This window comes from Ictalurus furcatus, chromosome 11, assembly GCF_023375685.1.
Source record: "Ictalurus furcatus strain D&B chromosome 11, Billie_1.0, whole genome shotgun sequence".
Classification (NCBI taxonomy): Eukaryota; Metazoa; Chordata; class Actinopteri; order Siluriformes; family Ictaluridae; genus Ictalurus; species Ictalurus furcatus.
In genome coordinates this window covers 16,795,950-16,820,400 of record NC_071265.1, presented here as the reverse complement: position 1 = coordinate 16,820,400, position 24,451 = coordinate 16,795,950, and the positions used below count along the sequence as shown (strand labels likewise).

Below are 24,451 nucleotides of genomic sequence, written 5' to 3'. Positions count from 1 at the left end.
CAAACACGTCTGAAAGGGAGACGATGTGGACTTTAACACTTAGCACCATTCTTCTTAAAAGGCAGTGAAATAGACACAAAATGAACATAAATCAGATCAATACACCTACAGTGTACCAGACTTTCCTCAGGTTAACTCTCACTTTTCAAAAGGATGCTGATAAGACAGTGCAGTCTAAAGAGGAGCTGAACCTAGATCAGCATCCTTACTCAAAGATATGGGACAAATATAAATGATAGAGTTTAACAGCTTTACGTACACCGAGTCGTAGTCGAAGTTGGCAAGTTACATCAAAGTCATGCTGGGAAAGTTGCTCGTATTCAGAGTCGGGTTACACGGCTACTTGAGTTGATGTTCAGTGAACCCTTTCAGATTACGTACATGATCTTGTCTTTCTCTTTCTCTGCGTTTCTCTCCTTCTGTCTTTTTCTCTGTCCATCAGCTACGCCATGGAGAGCACCTAACAAGATTGACCTGTACGATGTGAGGAGACGGCCTTGGTGAGTAGAGCTTGTCACACCCTCCTCTCTACCACAGGAAAGAAAGACATTTAAACCTCAATCTCATTGTTTCCAGTGTGTGGAAACTGGTGATGTCCTGCTCAGAGGCAAGTGGGCATGCGGCGCTCAAATTACAGACTTAATTGGAACCTCACATGCTTGCTTAGCCTTAACAGCCAAGCCCGTTGCTTACAGTTTCTCCCAGTCTTGGGTCCGTATGTGTCAGCAGTGTTCAGACAATTTGTGTTTCCTGTCCTGTTGCCTCACGTAGACAAACGCGGTCACACGAACAAAGGGAGAAATAGCAGAGGCGCACACTTTGTATACAAAATCAATAGAACTATTTTTGCGCAGGCGGTTGTTCCAACAAACTTGAACACGGAGTGTCAGAAAGCATTAGCACAGCACTTGTCCTGTGGCTACGTAGTCATAATAAACGTGCTTACACTTGACAACGCTAGCCGACTCGCTAAGCTAGCTGTTGTAGGAAGAGGCCACAGTCGGCTGAGACTGGGTCTCCCAGAGCGGCAGGGTGCTAGCAACGTGCTAACAAGGATTCCTGTGACAGGATAATTAAGTTCTTGCTCAATGAGACTGTCCACTGTGCATTCACACAGGGAAAAAAAAGGAATCCCTAAATAGCTCTACAAAGCTGTTAGCACCAGCTGAGGACAGGCAACAGAAGTCGTGTCTATGTTTAATTTGCTAGCCTGCCAAAGCCAAACAGATCATTTTTTTGAAGATGTCGTGGCACTAAAACCTCAGTATGTTTTTAACATGTGCATTCAAAATAATCCAGTTTAAAGTTTTAATCTGGAAGTGAAACAATGACTACATGATCCCACATGAAGATTTATGTACTTGGCTCATTTTCTGTAACAAATATGATTTATTTCAATTATTAGGGGTATTAGGGGTGTAATACAATGTCACAGTCTGTATCTATGTGTAGTGCTCCAAATAGCCATATCTTTATCTGTATACAAATTTAAAACCAAACTGGGTGTGGCCTAAACTGGAAGGATTTTTATTTGTTTCTCATTAAGTATTGGCGCTATCACAGTGCATCCACAAACACTGGAAATAAAAATCTAGAAATGCCAGCACTGTCAACATGATCTGTGTTCTAGCAAGTCTGGCTCTCGCACTTCCTCAGCTACAGTATACCACTGGAGATCATAATTGATCTCAGCTAGTGATGTATGCAGGACTGTTTTTTAAAAAAAAATGTTTTATCTCACTCGCTATTATTATCGTTCTTATTATTTGTATGTTCCAGTGATTTCTTCTAACAAATTTAGTTGGTTCTGTTTCACAAAATATACACCAACTAGCAGCCTAATTGAAAACCACTGCAACCCTTACCAGGTGTCAGGACTATGAGACCCATCAGCCCCTGCACGTCATGAGATCACAAGCACTTGAGTCACATTAAGGGCTAATGAACACCGCTATTTTAAGTGCTGTCTTCGGTAGCCGCGTTCAAAACCGCGTACTGTGACAGTACCTACTTGCATTCGATTCAGTACCTACTGCTCGGCCGTCGATACAGTACGTACTGATCAGTATAAATGTGTAGCACGAATGCAATCCGGACCTACTACATCCACCATGTCGGCACTGTCATGTGACCTACAACTTGAAAAGAGCCTACACGCTGCCGTCCGCCATTTTTTTTATTCTGACAGCTCTTCCGTGCCAGTCCCGTTGCCTTATGGGATAGCGCAGTGTTCATTGGATCCATACTGCAGGATCTCTGTGGAAACAGTAGGTCATTCTGTTATATACAGTAGGATAGTTCTCACCAACTGTTTTATGAATAATGACAATTCGGACATACTACTCCTTTGGCGTACTGCTTTTGGCCTACTGTATAGTAGGGTAGTAGGGACATTCGGATGCAGCCCTTGTCTTGCGTTTGTCGTGTCCGCTTCATGTTCTTGTGTTTCTATGTTTGCCTCCTTCGTGTTATTCATGTCCATGCTCCTAGTGTTTGTTTTTGTGTTGCACCGATTAAACCACATCTGCACTTGCACCAGCCTCCGACTTCACTCCCTGACACCAGGCAGTTACTGAGGATGCCTGAATGAATGCAGAAAGCCTTGTGTTAAAGCACATTATGGACTTTGTATGTCCCATGAGATTCATATCTTCGTATGCAAATAAAATAAATAAATAAATAAATAAAAACCCATCTTGCGCAACTTTTTTTTTTGGTTTGCATCCCCTGATGCACACTTCTAGTCTCAACGAGGTGCCTTGTGAACCTTTCTGGAAAGCTGTAAAAACAAAAATAATAGAAACAATTACAGTTCACATCCTCATACAAAATACAGTATATGTGTATTCATTTAGAACGCATTTATCCCTTCATTCTGAATGTCCTGGTCAATGAGACATCCATTGCTTTAGTGCTCCAGGCATGAGGACATCTGATGCCATTTAAAAAGGTTCCCTATAATCTGCCCCAGTGTGTGACCTAGTGCCTGATGCTACCTGTGTACCTGAGCATGTGCCTGAGCAGTGATCTATGTCTGAGCTCGTGTTATCCTTGCAAAATATTCCCTGCCCTTTCAGAGCCCTTTTTTGCACTGTCGCTTAGCAACCCATGCCCAGCTGTGCTGATTGACAGGGGCGTGACAGGGTGCCAGTCAGGACGCGTCGGGTCACGTTTGTGTGATTATGGGCCAGCACACTGTCTCTGTGTGTTACACTCTCTGCATGACTTCTCCTGTCGCATGGGTTCAAATGATGGTTAAAGCCAACCACGTGGATGTGAGGGATCATGACAAGCCAAGCACACGTGCGAAAGAAAAAGGAACAGTCTTATAACGTATATAGACACTTGGCCATATGCAGGAGAAAACAATGTTTATCAATCAGATGATGTTCAGATTGATTTTTATTGCCCTCTCATCAGTTTAAATGTGTATAGTGGTGCAAAATATAGGCCCATAGTGCAACAGACAATGCAATGGGTTTGTATACAGAATATCATAAATTGCAAAGAGTGTGACACGTGTAGAATCACCACCCTCGAGACTCCTACTCCTAGATCAGCACCACTCTTCTTAAAATATTGTCAAGTACCATTTGGATATTACAAATGGTTTCATAGACACCGATAATGTTATTCTATAAACCAGCTTTAAGAGGAAGTGATCCTAGATCAGCTCTCTTAATGCAATAAACAAAGTATAAATAAAGCCCATTAGATCTTCACAGCTTATCCAGATACATATATACATTTACACAAATACTGGAATACAACCCATTCCTTATTCCACAGTTGTGCAAACAGGGTAAATGCATTCAGTGTTAAGGACACTTCTGCATGTGGAGTCACGTGGGTCGGGAATCGAACCGTCAGTCCTACGATTAGTGGACAACCCACTCTACTACCTGAGCCACATCTGCTCCAAACATGTCTGAAAGGGAGACGATGTGGACTTTAACACTTAGCACCACTCTTCTTAAAAGGCAGTGAAATAGACACAAAATGAACATAAATCAGATCAATACACCTACAGTGTACCAGACTTTCCTCAGGTTAACTCTCACTTTTCAAAAGGATTCTGATAAGACAGTGCAGTCTAAAGAGGAGCTGAACCTAGATCAGCATCCTTACTCAAAGATATGGGACAAATATACATGCTAGAGTTTAACAGCTTTACGTACACCGAGTCGTAGTCGAAGTTGGCAAGTTACATCAAAGTCATGCTGGGAAAGTTGCTCGTATTCAGAGTCGGGTTACACGGCTACTTGAGTTGATGTTCTGTGGACCCTTTCAGATTACAGAAATCACCTGCGTGTCGTTCACACCTCTGAGACTGCCAGATTTTTCTTGAGTAGACGCATCCGAGACAAGTTTTTTTTTTTTCCAATAGTGTCTAGACCACCAAGCACTTTGCATTTAGGCCCAAAATACAATTGGGGGACAAAAAATGTAAAGAAGAAGGAAATGTAATACAATGTAAAATCAAGAGACAGTTTAAAAATGAAAAATAAAAAAAGATTTACTATGAATTATGAATGAGAAGATGACCACATCTAAATATCCCGAAAGTCGCCGTACATAGGGGAAATTCACGCTTTTTACCAAATGTCTTCCAAAATTTTTAACACTTCATTTACGTTAGATTTTTTTTTCTCCAGATAGCCTTTAAGAATGCTTTGAGAACAGAAGAACATATTGAAATCATTTTCATGGCTGGATCGGGAAGCTGTCGCAAGGTTGTGATGGAAACATGACAAACACATCACACACCACACTGTAGTGAAAACTTATGAACAAATTCAGAAAGGCTGGAAGTGTTGCGGACCAACTGAGAAGTGGACGTACACAAACATCCACTTACGAAGGCACAACCGACATGGTGCTGGCAAACATAGTCCCCTACGTATGGAGACTTTTGGAACACCCTGTAGTATATTTCCAATATGGTGCTACATGAATAGCCCTGGTAGTAATTATCCCACTGCAAATTCAGTTCAAATTAATAATATGGTTTCTAACCTCATTATTCAGAAGCTTATAAAGTAGCAGTTAATCCAGAACTTATTATTATTATTATTATTATTATTATTATTATTTATATCACGCAATGGAGACATGTGCATGAGATGTGGACTATTTTATCAGGCTATTAATTTGTTATTTTGAGTGATCGTATAAATAATATAATGCCAGTGTGCTCTCCTGTAAAGAAAACATGACCACTGTTTTGAAGGACACGCTGACTGAGCAATCTATCTGCTACACTTACAACTTTAAGTAAGCAAAATACTTTCTCTTTTTTCATGTCTGTTGCTATGCTGCTAATTTCTCAGGTTTTAGTGCGTTTATACATGTGCATGATTGGGTATTTAGCGTTTATTTATTTATGAGTGAGTTAGCTGTTATTACTCGTGAGTGCTTTTAACCGGACCTTTGGTACTTCATTTCGTTCCAGCTCATGTACATGTGTTGGAATGACAATAAAAATCTTTGAAGTATCTTTTTTCAAATTTATGCATAATAAATCAGCTCTTGAGATAAGCAGTGTCTCCGACCGAGATGCTTTGTGGACTAAAAGGGGCAATACTGTTAATTGATGAATAGTATATATATTTTTTATGCATATAATATTGGCCTCAAATGGCATTCCATTTTTGAAAGTGTATTTATCACCCAAAACATACATTTCAGCATAATATACAGTATTGTGGTTACATCAAACTGTCAGACAGTGGTACTGGACTTAATACTGCTCCTTGCTTGAGTTGACATTGCACAAGAAAAATGGGCTTAAATACTGTACAAGACCAGAAAGGCAGAATTGGCTAAAACACACCTCTGCTTTATGCTAGCTCCACCCCTCGCATGCAGTTCTTGCACAAATCTCGGATTGTAGTTAAATCCGTGGTTACATACGGTATGAGGTCTGAATACTGTTGTGTGCCATGCCTGTATTAAATCCTCATTATGCGTTTGTAACCGGACTCTGAATACAGACCACAGACACCAACACAATACAATCCACGTGTCCTGAAAGTGTCTGGGAAATGAGACAATGTGTCTGGGTAATGAGACAAATGAGATGGTGATGTTGTTAGTGAGGTTTAGTAAAAGTTAAAAGTATACTTAGGTTGTATATACAGAGTAAACAAGCTCTAGGATAAAATACAGTAAAAACATGCGACTGTTTTAAACTGCTGATACCCTGTTTTAGTGCTTGCTCTTCTCTGAAGCGGCTTTGAAACGTTAATAATAATTGAAATTTGTTTCATAAATTAGGGCTTTGCTATAATCCGGAAGTCTTACTTAAAGGCAGTTTTAGATGAGAGGGTAATGTAATTTGCCGAATAATTAATTGAGGTTAGAATGTTAGGCTGTGCTTAGTTACGGCAGGGAGTGAGACGAGGCAGCTCTCTGAAGTCAAAAGCCATCCATAATGTCAGTAGCATAAGAAATGAATAGCCAGGGCACCACATGTGACTTATATGATATAATACAGTCGGATGGATGGATGGATGGATGGATTGATAGATAGACAGGCAGACAAAGAGATAATGATGGAAGGTGAGCGTGGTTAGAATTTTGATCAATTTGAGATTTACTTGTTTGAACTCTATGACTTTTGGCCATGTTGCACTTGGTTTGTTAGTGCATTCTCTGATGCAGGGGTTGAACAAACGTAAACAAATCTATGACCTTGTTCACACTTGGCATTAACATCCATCTCGAATGATCCAGTCACAAGCGGACAGCCGAAACTCATAGCCGTTTCCATCTGGCGTTACGAACGCGTCTCCAGTGACCACTCGGGATCAGATTTCACACACCGTCTCCCCAGGAGGAAGGATGTCACACACATTCATTACTCCTCTGTCTCCCCCTGCGTTTATTTTCAGCCAGAACTGTCACGCAAATCCTGTTTTATGTACGTGTATGAGCCGTTTTCAAACGTTTGAACCACGTGGTCTAAATGAATGAGACACAGTTAGACGCAAGAAACTATGAAAACCAGCTGCTTTCGTCTCTGCTGTTCGAGCAGTGCCCTCATCCATTAGCCTATCAGTGAAGAGTTCTGCCGTCCAGCAAGGTTTTATAAACAGTCTCATGCTGAGTGGCGTATATTCCAGCTAAGGTAACGATGCAGGCGATTAGTCTTTTGTTGCTGTCCGAGATGCATCAAGACACGTTCGTGTTCATACCGTCCCATACCATCTACAAATGTGGTTTGAGTGATCGGATCACAATGCAACTTCATGGCGCATTAGACCTCGTTCACACCTGTACACTTACAATAGGCTCACCCAGGATGCATGTGAATACCCAAAATGAACCGGCCATTTTAAACTAACCCACTGTAAGACTGTGTATTTCATCTCTAATATTTCAGTCTTTTTTAACCTTGTGATTAATGACAGCTGATGGCTGAGGATCGACATTGTGTGCATTTCACTCAAGTCAATAAGGTGTTGTTAGAGGTTGTATCGCGGAATTACTCCGAATCATTCTACAGTGTCTTTCCTAAAGTGGTTAAAACGCTGGACGACTGTTCAGTAGGTTGTAAGTTCAAGTTTGCAACGCTGCCACTGCTGATCCCTTGAGCAAGGCCTTTAACCCTGACCTGCTCAAATGTAAGTCAGCTCTGGATAAGGGTGTGTGCCAATTGCCGTAAATGTAAATTAGTCCAGAGTGAGTTAGAGTATGCTTTCTGGCACGTGCATTTCCCGTTCTCTGTCTCTTGGGAGATGGAAGAGATGGAAACAAACTGATTAGCCATCAATAACGCACGACCTTTCCCTCACTGATTTCACTCGTTACTCTGACCGGGAAAATTAATGGGCCAGTCAACAGGCTTAATTGTCTCCAGTTGCTCTCACGTTAATTATTGACATGCCTCCATTATAACCTGTGTCGGCGCTGGTTAGCGAATGAGGGCAGAAGGGAGTAGGGCAAGAGAGACAGAGAGAGCATGAGAGAGACTCCTTAAAACAACTGAGGATTTAGCAGTGAGAAAATAAGGAATTTAGCCATATAGAGAAAGGGAGAATTTTGGAGGAGAAATATCGAATCCGAGGCAATTTCTGCTACAGTAGCCAAGTGTTACAGAGACGCTATTTGAGCAGTTCAGCCCAGCCGAGCGGCCCGAAAGCAGATATTGATTTTTTTTTTTTGAGAAAAGTCAATCTGGCTCCTCAATAAATATTATGGCAGCTGCTCAAACCCACCCAGAGCCATGGCTTCAAAATGTCATAGCCAGAAACAAAATGGAGCCAGAGGCTTGGCTTATCTTTCCTTTAACCCTGTGTCTTCTCAGAGAGGTAAAGGACCAGCAGATATAATGTGCAGACGGTACAGGGGGTGGTAGTGATGGGGGTGCTACAACGTTAACCTGCAGTGTAGAGTTCATGTTAAATACTCAAAATAATATGTTGTGTTGTTTTTAGGAATCGGCACATTTTAGAGTCAAGAACAGACTTGTTTAGTGGATAGATTCCTCAACAACTATCATATAGTACAGATAAAATATCTGTTATAGGTATTCTACCACTGCATCAGTAGAGATTCTGCTGTCTATCGGCTACTCAATTGAGAAAAAGGAAATATTGAGTTTATAAATATCTATATCTATCTATCTCTCTCTCTCTCTCTCTCTCTCTATATATATATATACATATATATATATATATATATATATATATATATATATATACATATAATATATATATATATATATATATATATATATATATATATATATATATAATAAGCATGCTTTGACGGCATTCTGTACTTTTTTTAACAGTACCGTAATTTTCGGACTATTGAGCGCACCTGAATGTAAGCCGCACCCACTAACTTTAAAAAAAAAAAAAAAATTTTGTACATATAGAGGCCGCACTTGTCTATAAGCCGCAGGTGTCCACGTTGTAATATGAGATATTTACACAGAAAGATTTTTTTTACTTTTAATTAAATACGTACCGTAAATGTTTTTTTCCGAACAGTGCCTGTAACACGGCTGGTTAAAAAAATAAAAAATACAGTTGCCTACCAGGAAAAGTCATTGATCGCTATCTTCATCTTCCTCCTGCGCACTAAAACCACTAAAGTCGTCTTCTTCAGTGTCGGAATTTGACAGCCTCAGAATTACCGGTACTTCGTCACACCCTTCCTCAGTCTCTCTTTCGTTGTCGCTCTCAATGTCACTTACGTCTCGAGGCAAATTCGCCCTTGAGCTCGTGCTGTCCTCTTCATCACGCAGCAGTCCAGCCTTTCGAAACCCGTTGGTGATAGTAGATTTATTGACACGCCTCCACGCTGTTAGGATCCACTGGCAGACTTGAGCAAAAGTTGCTCTTCGCATGCTATTTCCTTCTTCGACAGCCGTCGATCGCCTTTAACTTGAAAGCTGCATCATATGCATTTCTTCGTGTGTTTTCCATGATGAGGGGGTGTGCATGAAGCGCAAAATGACTGATCTGAAGAATTTAGTGTGAGTGCGTTTGATTTAATTCGAATAGTTTCATTGGTCCACTGTGACCTGTTCGGTAATTTCATTGGTCTGATGTGACGAGGCTAAATGTTTTGGCGGCATGAAGCTCGTTAGCCCGTAAAAATCCATAAATTAGCCGCATCATTGTTTAAGCCGCAGTGTTCAAAGCGTGTGAAAAAAGTAGCGGCTTATAGTCCAGAAATTACCGTACATCAATTTGTTAGTGCGTGTGAAATGTTCCAGCAGACACTGATATACGTTTGTGATGAATTCCAACAGTGTCCTGTATTTTCCCAGAAATCTGTTTTTTTTTTTTTCATATTTATAGGAGATAAACAGAGACCTCAGTGGTCATTTGCCAACATACTGTAGATACGAACTTCTCTTTGACTAATCGAGCAAAAAATTGCGATAAATAAAAGTGAGACAACATCTTTTTCCTCCATAGCTGCTCATAACATATTCTCTTATTTTTCATCTTCATTCAGTTTTTATTTATTTAATTCAGCTGGTGAATGCAGACAAAGAGCAAAGAGTCATAAAATAATAACCCCATCAGAACGTATATACCAACACCCTAGAGTCATGCAGCCATGCTGTATCTCTCACTCACACACATACTGTCCAAACCGTAGCTTCTCTCTTACACACACACACTTGTTCAGAAATCAGCAGGTGTACAGCATGTGTGTCACCTGAGCACGTTATCTTAATGGATGAGCATAAGTAATTGGCTCATTTCTTGTGTACTAATTTTAGCAGCACCTTTGCAGCTGGGAAAAGCGAGAGAGAGAGAGAGAGAGAGAACAGAGACATTGAGAAGACGTTGAGATTCATAAATACTTGACAGGTCAAGGAGCGTAAACACAATCTCTTGTGAATGCTCTCCTCCTTTCAGAGGTATAACACTTGTTTATTTATTTATTTATGTTTATTTTACCCATGATGACCATAAAATTGGCTTCTGAATTGCAACACCTCATTTCAGGGACTGCCATGCAAAAAAAAAATTATAAAGAAAGAAAAAGCGCGTATTGACATGTCAATTCCTGCTTTTACTTCTGGGGTGTATTTCTTAGAAATGTTTTTCATCTCTGAAAACGTTGCGTTCCGTGATTTAGTTTTCCCAACCCGTCATCTAGCAAAAAAGAAGGTGGTCGTTACATATATACGTGGGACGAATTTCAAAATTCGGTAAATAATATGTCAGTATGAATGTTCTACATGAAGTGGAATACATATGCTATGGTAGTTCTATTAAAAAAATGAGTTATTGCTTTGGTTATGCTGATTTTTAAAATTTGTTTGTTTATTTTTTTCTATTTTATTAAATTCTCCATTGTTCCTTTGATTCCATTAGTGTCGGTATTGTCAATGACTACATTTACACGGACAGCAGTAATCTAATTATTGACCTTATTCTGAGAAAGACAAGATTGTGATTAAACTCTCATGAGTCGCTTTTAGAATATTCCTTTCATGTTCCCGTTTTACATGTTTTTTTTTTGTTTGTTTGTTTTTTTTTACGAAAGCTTTAAATGCAGTTAATTATTTGTCATGCCGTGGGCTGCGTCCCAAACCACACACTTACCTACTATATAGTAGCTGAGATACATGTATTTCGCCTACTATAGAGTAAGTAAGTACGCGGTTTGGGACGCAGCCGTGCTCTCTTGTTTGCCGTAAAACGGTTGAGCACTGCCATGTGTGATCGTGTCCTGTCACAAAATGTGGTGAAAACTCTCACACGACGTTAATAGTGTGATTAAGGTGTGTACATGTCTGTAACGCACGTCAATAATGCGATTAAAACAGGAATACTCCACACGTCTTAACTCGATTTGTGTTTACTTCGAGTATGACTTTATTCGGATTAAGGTCATCAATAATTGCTGTTTACATGCTAGTTTCTTAATCAGAGTATCGTCTTAATCGGGTTAATATCGGATTATTGTTGTCCATGTAAACATGTATGGGGGAAGTTGGTAAATTGCAACAGTGTGCAATGGTGGAAAATGTCGTATAGTCAAAAATAACACAAAATGTATGAGTACAAATTCCAGTTACTGCATTTTCCAGACTATAAGTTGCAGAGATTTTTATTATTGTCTGTTAAAAAAGATGTTTACCATAAGAGTTTAATGCAGGTGTTAGTTTAATGTCTGCACTCTGACTGAACCATTGCTTGTTGCTGATGAAGTTTCTTCAGTAGTACACCGTTTTTTTTACCTTTTAATGTCTCGTTTACATACTTTATTTTTAGTTTATTATGGTCCTTTTCTATCTTATTTTCTACCTATCCTTTAAAGCTACACTATTTCCAGGTGAAAGAAAATAAATATATTGTACACATTACATGTAGAAAAGATAAATGTGCCACCCCAACAACAAGGAAAGGTAGGGTTTAGATTACATTTTCATTTTTATTCTTTAGGGCCCTGGCAACACTATCAAGTCATTCATATATTGCATGTTGTTTTTCCTGTGAGTGCTGTCACATGTGATCCATCTTATCTCATGTGTTAGATTTACAAAGCAGCAGATGTCCATGATGACAAATACTAGCTAGCCACGTTAGAGCGTAGGCCACCAGCTTTTGTGTGTGTGTGTGTGTGTGTGTGTGTGTGTGTGTGCGCTGGGGGACCAGGGGACCAGGATTGCAGTGGCACCAGCCAGGCCCATCTGTGTGTCACCTGATTCGGGCACTGGGGAGTCTGTGTAATGGCTGGGAAGGAATGGCATCTCTGGGCTGTAGTGGAGGGGTAATTAAAGAGTGCAAGCCATGCAGAAACAGCACATCTGGATCCAGCAAGCTTGGGTGCAGATACTGCTGAGGTTGAGGACATCTCAGTTCAACTCTGTTTGGGTGTACGCTTGGTCGCTTAGTGGCAGTGTACTAATGATACGGAAAAAAATGATTGGTGGAAATGGTAAATTGTAAAATGTAAATATATAATGTTTTTGATCTCGTCAATTGGCCGTGAGTCGAGATCAGCTTGGGATGAATAACGTAACATGCACAGTAGTAACCCTAGTGCCATTGCAACCAACGACAACAAAGCTCTAGTAGGTTGAGATTAGTCTCAAAGTATGCTAAACATTCATCTAAAAACCCACCAGTAAAAGGGATGAATCATTTCCTTGAGTTTGAGTAAGTGACTACTTAAAATATTGACTTTTTTAACACAACATTGCCAGCCTACATGCCTAGCACACATGCTAACTGACAGTCTGTTATAGAATCCGGTTGAGATTTGATTGAGATCATCTCGTCCTGCGTGACAAGTAGTAATCTTAAAAGACGGCTGAAATCTCACGGTGTAAACCCGGCTTAAAACTGTAAAAACATGGTAATGTGATTATTTTACATAAATCACCTTTTACAGCAGACTTTTAGATTTGGGAATATAGCAGTTTTCATCCTTATATTGAATAGCCAAACTTTTTCTTTTCTTTTCGCATTAGTGAATTTATGCACTTCATGTACTGTATACATTGGAGATTAAATATTTTCAGCCCAGTTTATTATGAACTCAGGATTTGTTTTAATGCTTAATTGCTGTTTGCAATGGAAAACCCTACATACTGTCCGGAATACTGTTGAGCGTCTAATCCTTCCACCACCATGGTTCCACTATGAAGTGGAACCTCAACTCGAAAAGAAGAAGACTGTCCAGAATGATGCATAATAATGTCATGTAACGTAAATGGAGACAGATGCAGGCAGCTTTAATAAATAAATAAATAAATAAATAAATAAATCACTGCAAACAATCCAAATTGAAAAGTAGACGCAAAACAGGAACAGGCGCTCTACAAACAGGATATCATAGACTAGGCAGTGACACACGGAAGAGAGAACAAGGTCGAGGTCAAAACCTGCAAATATCAGGCAGAGAATAAACAGAGACACAAAGGAACTGAGTGTATACTTTGCACCGAACAAGGAAACACGAGAGCTGTAAATATGTACAACTAATCAAGGGCAAACTGAACACAGGTGAGAACGATCGTGACACATAAGGGAGACAAGCACTGACAAGGTGGGGGAGGAGACAGGGCATGAATCAAAATAAAAACACACATGGCTAAATAAGCAAAGACATGACAACACGCGCTCTTTGTGCTCGGCATGAGGGGGAATATTATTAATATTATATTTCATAACCCTCCTTTATTTAACATTATGAGAACATGATTAGTAAATATTGCTCGCATCATTTTAGAGCACTAGATGTTATTTATATGCAGTGGGAGGGACGATTTCACTGTTATCTGATTAGCTTTTAACAAAAAAAAAAAGAAAAGAAAAGTCAACACATGATGCTGATGATATTTCAATTCACACAGGGCTAAAAGGAAGCCTTCCTCCTACTCAGCTTGTTAGCATAATGAAGAGGCTAAAAACAATCAGTATCAGTGAACAAATTTCAGGATTTGTGGCCATGGACTTAAGAGTGGATTGCTGGATCTGACCCAGGAGGAGCGTCTTGTAGCCAACACTGCAGTTGCAATAGATCACCAAGAACTGGCTGTTAGCCATCACCATGCTCCAAAGCAGGACGTTTCAAAATGAGCAGAAAAGCTAGGGCTGGTGAAAATATTTTTCTATATTTTATTAAAAGACATCAAACGGGGGACATCCACAGGAATATCATACAGCTGGTGCAAATGATGACCGGATCAGACACAACAGCACTAGATCTAGGCAGAGCTATAGGCTAGCAGTGTTAAGTAAAAGGCTGCTGAGTGAATATATAACTGAAAAGCCTCAGGGATGCTATCGTGGCTATTTATATACCAGATGGAATAATCCATCGTTTATCAAGAAGGGAAAATTCCCTTCAACTTCAGAATGCTCAAGGGAGAACACTTTCTCCTCAAAGACTGTACGAGTCTCTGATCTTTATCTGTAATTAGCACGTTTGCCTCCCTTCTCTGGGGTTGGGGGTCCAAGTCTTGCTTTCCGCCCTGTGTGTGCAGAGGTTGCATGTTCTCCCTGTGTTTCGGGGGTTTCCACTGGGTTCTCCGGGTTTCCGATTGGCATTTACAAATTGTCCGTAGTGTGTGATGTGTCTTGTGATGGGTTGGCACCCCATCCTTGGTGTCCCCCGCCTTGTGCCTCGAGTTCACGGAGATAGGCTCCTGGCTCCCTGTAAAAATGGATGGATGGATGGATATCCTGCTTTCTCCTGCTTCAGAAGTTACCAACAAATGTATTCTCTAAATAGTGCCATAGGAAAAAGCTACACTTCTTCTATGCCAGTAGTAGCAGGACCTCCAGCACTGGTGGCCCAGGATACAGCTGAGGATCTGAACCGCAGCGGGTGTTTGCACTTCTGCACGGCCAAGCGGAAGCAGCACAGAGTGTGTTCATTCCGTCTCATTTCATCAGAGCTGATGACTTTCACAGAGGTTTATCACCTCGCGATGACTCTGTTTTATCTTCCCGATCCTCCATGTGTCCAGTGATTTAATTAGATTTATCCTACATAAGATTTGAACTGATTATATAGCTTGTCAAAATGATTGTAAATATTAAAGTCTAATTACGTATAACAGGGAACTGTGTCCTTTAAGGATTAACACCGCACTCCTCTGTTATGAGTTTTCATATGGAAAAATAGTCATTAGAGAGTAATCGCTTTTGAACCGTTCTCAAATAACAACAGCTTTCTAAGGAGGTAGGGTTTATAAGGAAATGGGTATAATTGTCTAGGATTATCAGTAGAATTAATGAAGTTGGGAATTCATTGTAAGTAATTATAGTGCTGTATTGGTGTGAATGCAATATCATCTTTCTACAAAGACTTACTGCCAAAAAAAAAAAACTGCAACACGAATTCACTGTAAAAATGAAACTATTAGGACTATTACAGTAGCAAATAGATCTAATAGTTCTTATTATGAGATTATTATCAATCAAATCTAAGATTATTCACCCTGTTTGTAGATGCTGTTTGCTCGTTACAAGCTTGAAATGTTCCTATTCTTTTGGACAATTCCCATCCTTTGCTTCTTTCTAGAAATAAATGTTTAAAATTAGAATAGAAGAAGCCTGAAATTAGTCACATGTGTCTAGACATAGGTTTAATAATCTTACATTTTGTTTATTGTAGTCTTATCATGGGTAATACTGGTAATGCTAAATCGAACTATATTGAAGATATGAAGACACATGATAAGTATGTGATTTATTTATTTGTTTGTTTATTTATTTATTTATTCGCAGACCGAAGGCTGCATCTGAGCTCAGAAAAACCCTCGCAGTGGCAAGAATTTAAAAGCGTATGTGCAGTATGCACAGGCACACCCCAGCACACACCCCCTCCGTCACACACACACGGCGGTGCGTAGAAATGAAAGATTCCACTAATTAAACTGATAAAAGTTGAGCCAACACGCTTCATGGCTACGGTGTGCCGATTTCTGAATGTCAATGCAGATCATGAGAAACTAGTGGATGGCCTAACTTTGATGTTGGACTCACTATTATCTGAAATAATTGAATTCCTGCTTCCATCTCCTCCCGCAAAAACTCCAAACATATTCAGAGTGAGGATCCTACAGTGATTCAGCTGTGTCTCTTCTCACTCACCACAGCAGTCCTCCTTCAAAGCCATGAGCCCTCGAGTGATGTTACGAGCTAGGTTTGTCTCAGAGCAAAGGGTTCATCGTGCAGGTTTCGAGGCTTGGCTGAGCAACAGAAAGCCTCTTCACATCAGGTCAGCAGGCTAATTATCATGGATGAGACCCCAGGCAATTGAGAAAGCCTCTGGAATTCTATCGTGGCCTTTCAGACAGCTCCTATGACAATTGGTTCGCTCACAATACAGACACAGTACAATATTTCCCAATTTTCCTCTGACGACAGTGATACCAAACATGATGCCTGCATCCATCAGGCTCTCAGCCCCGATTGTGTCATGCGTAATGTGTTTTTAATTGCTTACGGAAAAGTCTGTGCATCTTTTTTCCCCCCTTCTTGCTTTTTCCTCTATCCGAGTCTATATGTCACTCTCTATCGGTTGAGGACAGACACCGTTTAGGTTCTTCTTGTTTTTTCATACCGGTGCCACATATCTCTCACTGTCTGTCCTCTGTGCTGAAAATGGCTGCCTCTGTGTCACTAAGAAACAAGGCCCTCTTCCTCCAGAGCACACCGTGCTAACGCCAGCATAATGACGTGAGGAGATGGACAGACTGGCTCATATGTTTGTCTGCGGTCCGATGAGAGCCAAGCCTATCCGTTTTGGCTTTTCTTTTTTTGTTACTGTTGTCATTATAAGCAGGCAAGACGCTGATTTGTTCAGACTGCACCTTCGGTTAGCTTAGATAAACTGCAAAGGTAAAAGCAGTTCACTGCTAGGTTGCTTCATGCCTTGTAAAGGATTATGGTTCCTTTTACCATCTGGACCAATAAATCAGGTCTAGGAAGAATCTCAGGAAGACTGCAGTGAAGACAGAAAGTGAGGCAGTGAGTCGATAATAACGTCTCATATACAGTACAGTATATAATAGATATTCCCCATTCTGGCCATTCTGAAGATATACAGAATATTGTTTTGTTTTCTTCTTATTGTTTGTTCAGTTAGTGTAAGTGTCTCAGGTGTTTTCTCAGAGCCAATCTAAGAATGTTTAAAAAAAAATAAGGGCAATGCAAAACCAGTTGGTGTATGCACGTCATTAATCTATCCCATCCAAAACGGTTCTGCTGCACTGAGCACAGTTATGTGACCCTGCACAGTGTTCCATGCCAAACAGGGTCCATATGGAAGATCTGTTGAATTAAAGAGTCTCATGTAAAGACAGTTAGGTCTGGTTTTGTTGACCCAAGGAATTTGCCATCCTAAGTACTACAATATGGCATTATGTGCTGAAATGGAATAACAACTGCATATATCGCTCCTGAGTTTAAATAATCGTAGGCTAGAAGGAATACTATCAAATTAATTCAAATTCAAATTTTATTTGTCAATCACACAACCATACACAGTGTGACATGCAGTGAAATGCTTTTTACGACTGTCCGTGATATAAAATAGAATTTACATAGACCAGAATTTACTTTTATACAATTAGTAAAAGGAAATGTTTTTGTTGTTGTTGTTGTTGTTGTTTTTATTAAGTGTAACATAGTCATAGGGTGCATTCAAATCATCTTGAGCCAAGGAATCGGCGGAAAAAATTTTTGTTTCTAGGACTCACGGTTCAAAAGTTATTAACATAAACGTGAGTGCAAATTTGGGCAATTGTTGGCGCTAGAGGGATTGAGTTAGAGACTCAAATTTTGCTGCATTAACAGATCAGACTGTACTCTATCTGCGTGCCAAATTTCATAACTTTCCTGCAAGCGGTTCTATGGGCTGCCATAGACTTCCTGAGCGGAAGTATAATAATAATAATAAGAAGAAAACTAATGAAAACAAGTATAATAGTTGGTATAAAGTGTGGATATATGCAATTATTTGTGCAATGTAATACTGTGTAACATTAAGCTGAGGTAGTTGTCTTGAAATATAATAAATATTTATAAATACAGGATAAAGTGGTCACTGAAGATGAATGAATAGAAGATATAGTAACGGTATGTGCGTGGTGTGGGTGTAGTGTAGCAAGTCCAAGCTCTAGTCCTTGGTGTTGTCCTGGTTAAGGGCCCAAATTTCCTGTGCGAAGTGTTCATTATATTATGAACATTATATTATATTTGTTCATTCATCTTCAGCAAACACTTTATCCTGCTCAGGGTTGTAGTGGATTTGGAGCCTATCCCAGGAACACCCTGAATTGTGGCAGTCCATCAAAGCCACAGTGCACGCACACACACACACGCACACACACACACACACACACACACACACACACACATTCAAACCTTAGCATTGCCAATCCACTTGCATGTTTTTGGGAGGTGGGAGGAAACCGGACACCGACACAGTGAGGAACTCCACACACACAGTAACCCAAGTTTAGGACTGACCCAGCTGTGCTACCATGCCCGACTACTGAATTATCAACTTTCAAGTAATGTGCATGTCCAGTTTTTAGATGTGAACCCCCTCATCGAGATAACTTGTGACTGACTCACTGACACGCTCACATGTAGCAAGATCAAGATTATTGACAAGGGGAGCTCTTAATCAAGTAGCTTGTTGAATGGGGGGGGACGGGACTGGTATGAACCCACACCAGCTGGATTAAAACAAATGCATTTATGTTTGTGCACAAATTGAGTGAATATGATGTAAAAGGCAGAAACACTTACTCGCAAACAAACACTGCGTAGACAAACAGCGCTGTGCTTGGGTTTAATATTGAACAGATTTTTACCTTCACAGATACTTTACCTTCACTTACTCAACACAGCGTAATGATAAAAACATTCACCGACTTGCTCATGTAAGGTAATGACTTTGTGTGAATACAATGCATATATTTGTCAGCTAAGCGTCACTACCCCACTATTCAGCCCAGATCTTCACCAGGTTGTTGAGATGAGCACACAAATTTATTTTTTATTTTTTTAAACGCATCAGCAGCGGCAGGTAAAAGTGGTGTTTCACATCAATAATAACGTGTCCTTGTTCTCTGACCTCTGCTGTATAGTCTAGTGTCGGAGTCTGAGGCAACAGCTTTGTTGGTTTAGAATGTATTACATTTAAGGCCTGAAGGTAACAAGTATAGAAGTCAGTTAAATGGGTTCGCCGTATCTGAAAACCAATTTTTAGTTTCATTTCTGTGTTAACAGGTACATTCAGGGTGCCTCTTCTCCTAAAGATATGGTCATCATTGTGGATGTGTAAGTATTCCCACCACTCGCACACACACCCTCTTAAACTTATGGCAAAATCATCCACCGGCAAAGAAATCGCTGTGATGCTCTAGTGCCACCTGTTGGTTTTTAAAAAAACAACATAAAAACAAATAAAGCATTGGAGTCTCGAAACACCAATATGCTGGCCCAAATTTTTCACATCACAGTGTTATTGTGCTCCCTGAAAAATGTTTTAGTCGATATTTCCAATGAAAAATGGGATTCACTTTGTAAAATACTGTAAGAATTGCTGAAACATCTGCAGCAGTTATGGAATAGAGAGCAATACATAATAGGAATCATGTGTAAAGGGGAAAATACTGAAGGGTACTTATGGCTTATTGGGCTGAGAAAGTGGGGCTGGATGTTTATTGAAACTATACACACACACACACACAGGTGCATCTCAAAAATATTGAATATTGTTGAAAAGTACATTTTTTAACGTAATTTAACTGAAAAAGTTAAGTTTCATTTCATATATTATAGATTTATTAAACATAAAGTGAAATATTTCAAGCCTTTTTGTTTGTTTGTTTTAATCTTGATGATTACGGTTCACAGCTCATGGAAATCAAAAATCCAGTATCTCAAAATATTCGAATGAATTTATAATACAGAAATGTCGAGCTGAGAAGAGCTCTAATCAGGTAATTAACTCAAAACACCTGCAAAGGTGTCCTGAGCCTATAATATCTCAGTCTGGATCAGTACACACAACCACAATCATGGGGAAGATGAAAGTAAATGTTGCATTTCATTTGGAAATCAAGGTTCCAGAGTCTGGAGGAAGAGTTGAGAGGCACAGAATCGGAGTTGCTTGAATTCCAGTGTGAAGTTTCCACAGTCAGTGATGATTTGGGGTGCCATTTCATCTGCTGGTGTTGGTCCACTGTGTTTTCTCAAGTCGAGAATCAATGCAGCATCTACCAGGAGATTTTAGAGAACTACATGCTTCCATCTGATGACAAGCTTTATGGAGATGCTGATTTCCTTTCCAGCAGTGAGCAAAGTGCCAAAAATACTAGTAACTGGTTTTCTGACCATGATATTACTGTGCTTGACTGGCCAGCCAACTCGCCTGACCCGAACCCCATAGAGAATCTACGAGAGACACCAGACCCAACAATACAGATGAGCTGAACGCCGCTATCAAAGCAACCTGGGCTTCCAGAACACCTCAGCAGTGCCACAGGCTGATTGCCTCCATGCCACGCCGAGAGTGCATAAATTAACATACTTTTCAGAAGGTCGACATTTCTGTATTAGCATATTAGTTGAAAGCAAATACTAAATAGTGTGTTGAATGTTGCAGCTGGTTGAATGCTGAAAGCTTTCCCGTGTCACAATTCTTAAAGTAACAGCCATCAGCCAATCACGTGGCAGCAACACAACACATAAAATCATGCAGATGCCAAGATCTTCATTTAATGTTCACAACATCAGAATGGGGAAAAATGTTATTTCAGTAACTTTGATTCGATGTGGTCTGTCGTAGCCCGTACGTTTACATGGACAACAATATTCTGATATGAACCCGATTAAGACGATACTCTGATTAAGAAACTAGCATGTAAACGGCAATTATTGATGATCTTAATCCGATTAAAGTCATACTCGAAGTAAACACAAATGGAATTAATACGTGTGGAGTATTCCTGTTTTAGTCGCATTATCGACGTGTATTACAGACATGTACACACCTTATTCACACTATTAACGTCGTGTGGGAGTTTTCACCGCATTTGGTGACAGGACACGTACACACACGGCAGTGCTCAACTGTTTTACGGCAAACAACGAGAGCACGGCTGCGTCCCAAACCGTGTACTGACTTACCATATAGTAGGCGAAATACACAATTTTTAGGCTACTATATAGTAGGTAAGTATGTGGTTTCAGACGCAGCCCACGTCTATTTGCACGTATAGCATAACAAATAATTAACTGCACTTGAAGCTTTCATAAAATTAAAAATGAAACACCCAAAACTGTATACTGTCCCATAACTGAAACCAAATAAGACCAACTGTATGTCGATACGTGAAATTCTGCAGGGAACGTCGGACGGCGTGGCGCGGTGACGTAATGATGTGTGTCGTTAATCGATCTATGTTCTATAACATGTAATACAGTAACATGAAAAGAATATTCTAAAAGCGACTCGTGTAAACACCTTAATCAGAATTTTGTCTTATTCAGAATAAGGTCAATAATTAGATTACTGCTGTCCATGTAAACGTTGTCAATGTATGATGTGTTGAGTGTTCTGAGATGCTTTTCTGCTCACCATGGTTGGCCATTCTCCTCTGACCTCGCTCATCAACAAGTTGTTTCCGCCCACAGAAATGCCACTCACATAGCTGCGGTTTTTTTTCTTTCTTTCTTTTTTCTCACCATTCCGTATAACTCTACAGATTGTTGTGTGTGTGTGAAAATGCAAGGAAATCAGCAGTTTCTGAAATACTCCAAGCAGCCTGTCTGGCACCAACAACCATGCCATGATCAAAGTAACTGGGATCACACTTTTTACCTATTCTGATGTTTGATGTGAACAGTAACTGAAGCTCTTGACCTGCATCTGCATGATGTTATGCCTTGTACTGCTGCCACGTGATTGGCTGTTTGGACAGTTGCATAAATGAGCAGGGGTACACGTGTTCCTATTAAAGTGGATGGTGAGTGTCTGTTCTTTATTCTTTGCAGTTTCTCAGTAACATAAACCGCATTTTTTGTTTGTTTTAAGGGTTTTTGGGGTATTTTTACAATTATCTGCAAATTCTATGGCAAGAACTAATCTGCTGTAGAACCCTTAACAGACGGAAGCTTGATTAGCCCCAAACTGCGTTAAAGGCTTCATTCCTGGGTGAAAAAAGGTTCCAGGTGTGTTCTGTAAACCTAAAATCAGACATTATTTTCAGTGACCTACGCAAAGCAGAGCTGCTGCTTCCTATTCGTCTGGGAATTTCTCTGGTTATCCCGTTGCTTTACAGTGATTTAGGTGAAATGAAACAATCCCTCTATCCTTCAGCGAATGTGCGCTTTCAAAGACGCAAAGTTCTCTTTGCTCGTCGAAAACATGAACGAAATGCAAATACGGTTGTCTTTTCACCTAAAAATGAATGTTCCCTTACAGCGTGCTATACTGTCTGCATGTCATTATAATCAGTAACAGAAATGCAGAATAAGAGGGGAAATGTAGGGGGATTTTTAGAAGAAAAGGAAAAAAAAAAGAGAGAACTATATACCTCATCACAAGCACAACATTTATATTCAGAGACATAAGTGAAGATGACATGAACTGATTTAATCTCCACATATAATCTAGAGGTGGGGAGGAGTTTTTCAAAGCGGGCTGGTACAGTTCAGTTTGAAAATAATGGTCTGGTGTCCTCGTTGTCCTTTGCTACGACAAAGCCGTCTGAGCTCCTGAGCAGTTTTTCTGTTCAGTCCCGTTTGAACCGAGCACACCTAAATCTCCTCTGCATTTCCTGAGGTGTAGACATCACACACATCTCCTCCATTTGCTTTCGCGACGACGACTCGTGCTCGGAACTCCCGTTTGATGGACATGGCCGAGAAACGGTTACGCGGGATGCTTAGCAACAGGTGCTGCTTAGCAACAGCTTTTTGGGTCCATATGTTTTCTCGTGCTGCGATTACAAGGCAAATGGTTTGTGAGGAAAATGAAAAATGTGTGTTCTAATGACTTGTTTATGGCACACTGCCTAATGTATTTCTAATTGAAATGGCATGATTGCTGTATGCAGGGGTTTTCTTTCTAATTGTATTTGTATACAGTATGCATTGCAAGGCGCGTGTGTGTGTGTGTGTGTGTGTGTGTGTGTGTGTGTGTGTAGGAGCGGCAGTGTAAGTGGACTGACTTTGAAGTTGATGAAGACCTCTGTGATTGAGATGCTGGACACACTGTCTGATGATGATTATGTAAATGTAGCACAGGTAAGGACACACACACACAGACACATAGCATGAAGCAAATACTACCTCTCTTGAATTAAAGCACAGGTCGGTTTTCATGCCGTTTCCACACATTACACATGACCTACGTGTCCGTGCTAACAGCTGAAACGAATGTTTATTATTATTTTGTAATGACATTTCTGTGACGTTCTATAACATAAACAAGTACAAAACAAATGGAGAGTATTGTCACTTTCTAGAGTGTGTATTATAACACTGAAGTGTATATACGGTTATAAAAGCGGAAAATATAACGATCTTAACCTTTAATGCAATCCATTTTTATCTGTATAACGTATCTAACCGTAGCCACCGTCGCCTGCTTTAAAGAAAAGCGGATGTCGATTTCGATCCTTATTGAGCAGCGGAAAAGCAAACCCCCTTGAGACGAGATGACTCGAGGAAGAAACCTTGAGAGGAACCAGACTTGAAAGGGAGCCCATCCTTTTTCTGGGTGACACCGGATTATAAATCAGTACTCTTCCACAAATGTGTAGTATAGTACACACGCAGTTTGTACACATACTGAGTGTATTGAAAAGATGTTCCGTATGAGCAGGTTGTGGGTAAGAGGCCTGGGATGAGCAGATGACAGTTTTTATGATTACGGCAGCAGTTCTTAGATATAAATCTGCAGTATCAAGGTGAGATTATCCATGGGGACAGTGGTGGCTTGGCGGTTAAGGCTCTGGGTTGGGGTCGGGGGTTCAGGCCGGACTGACATTGTTGGGCCCTTAAGCAAGGTCCTTAACCCTCTGTGCTCCAGGGGCGCTGTATCATGGCTGACCCTGCGCTCTGACCCCAAATTCCTAACATGCTGGGGTATGCGAAGAGAAGAATTTCACTGTGCTGTAATGTGTATGTGATCAATAAAGACTCATTATCATTAAAGCATAAAGAGTGAATCTGGTACGTACAGGTGTCCATGTAGGATCGTCCACAACAGCAACAGCAGAAAGTGAGTTTTGAATGGTTAAGCCTTAACCCTGTAATGAAAGATGACACATGCTGTGTATTACACTGGCTCCAACTTCACTCGGTTTGCTAAAACTGAAACCAGTGTGTCGTGATCTCAGCTCTGACTGCACCCTGAGGCGAACCTAGATTACAGTATGGAATCAGTATGTGAGAGATTTATGTCGTTATTATGTCTCCATGTTACCCAGAGA

General features: G+C 40.2%; 1 protein-coding gene across 2 annotated transcripts in view; it reads left to right on the top strand.

Moving 5' to 3' along the window:
- The window catches only part of cacna2d2a (calcium channel, voltage-dependent, alpha 2/delta subunit 2a), a 259,138-nt gene that overhangs the window by 187,387 nt on the left and 47,300 nt on the right, over nt 1-24,451 (top strand). For both annotated transcript variants that reach the window (XM_053636170.1, XM_053636169.1), the window contains exons 8-10: nt 443-500; nt 19,236-19,286; nt 23,162-23,261. In XM_053636170.1, coding sequence (XP_053492145.1) covers nt 443-500; nt 19,236-19,286; nt 23,162-23,261 — 209 coding nt within the window. The remainder of the gene's footprint in view (nt 1-442; nt 501-19,235; nt 19,287-23,161; nt 23,262-24,451) is intronic.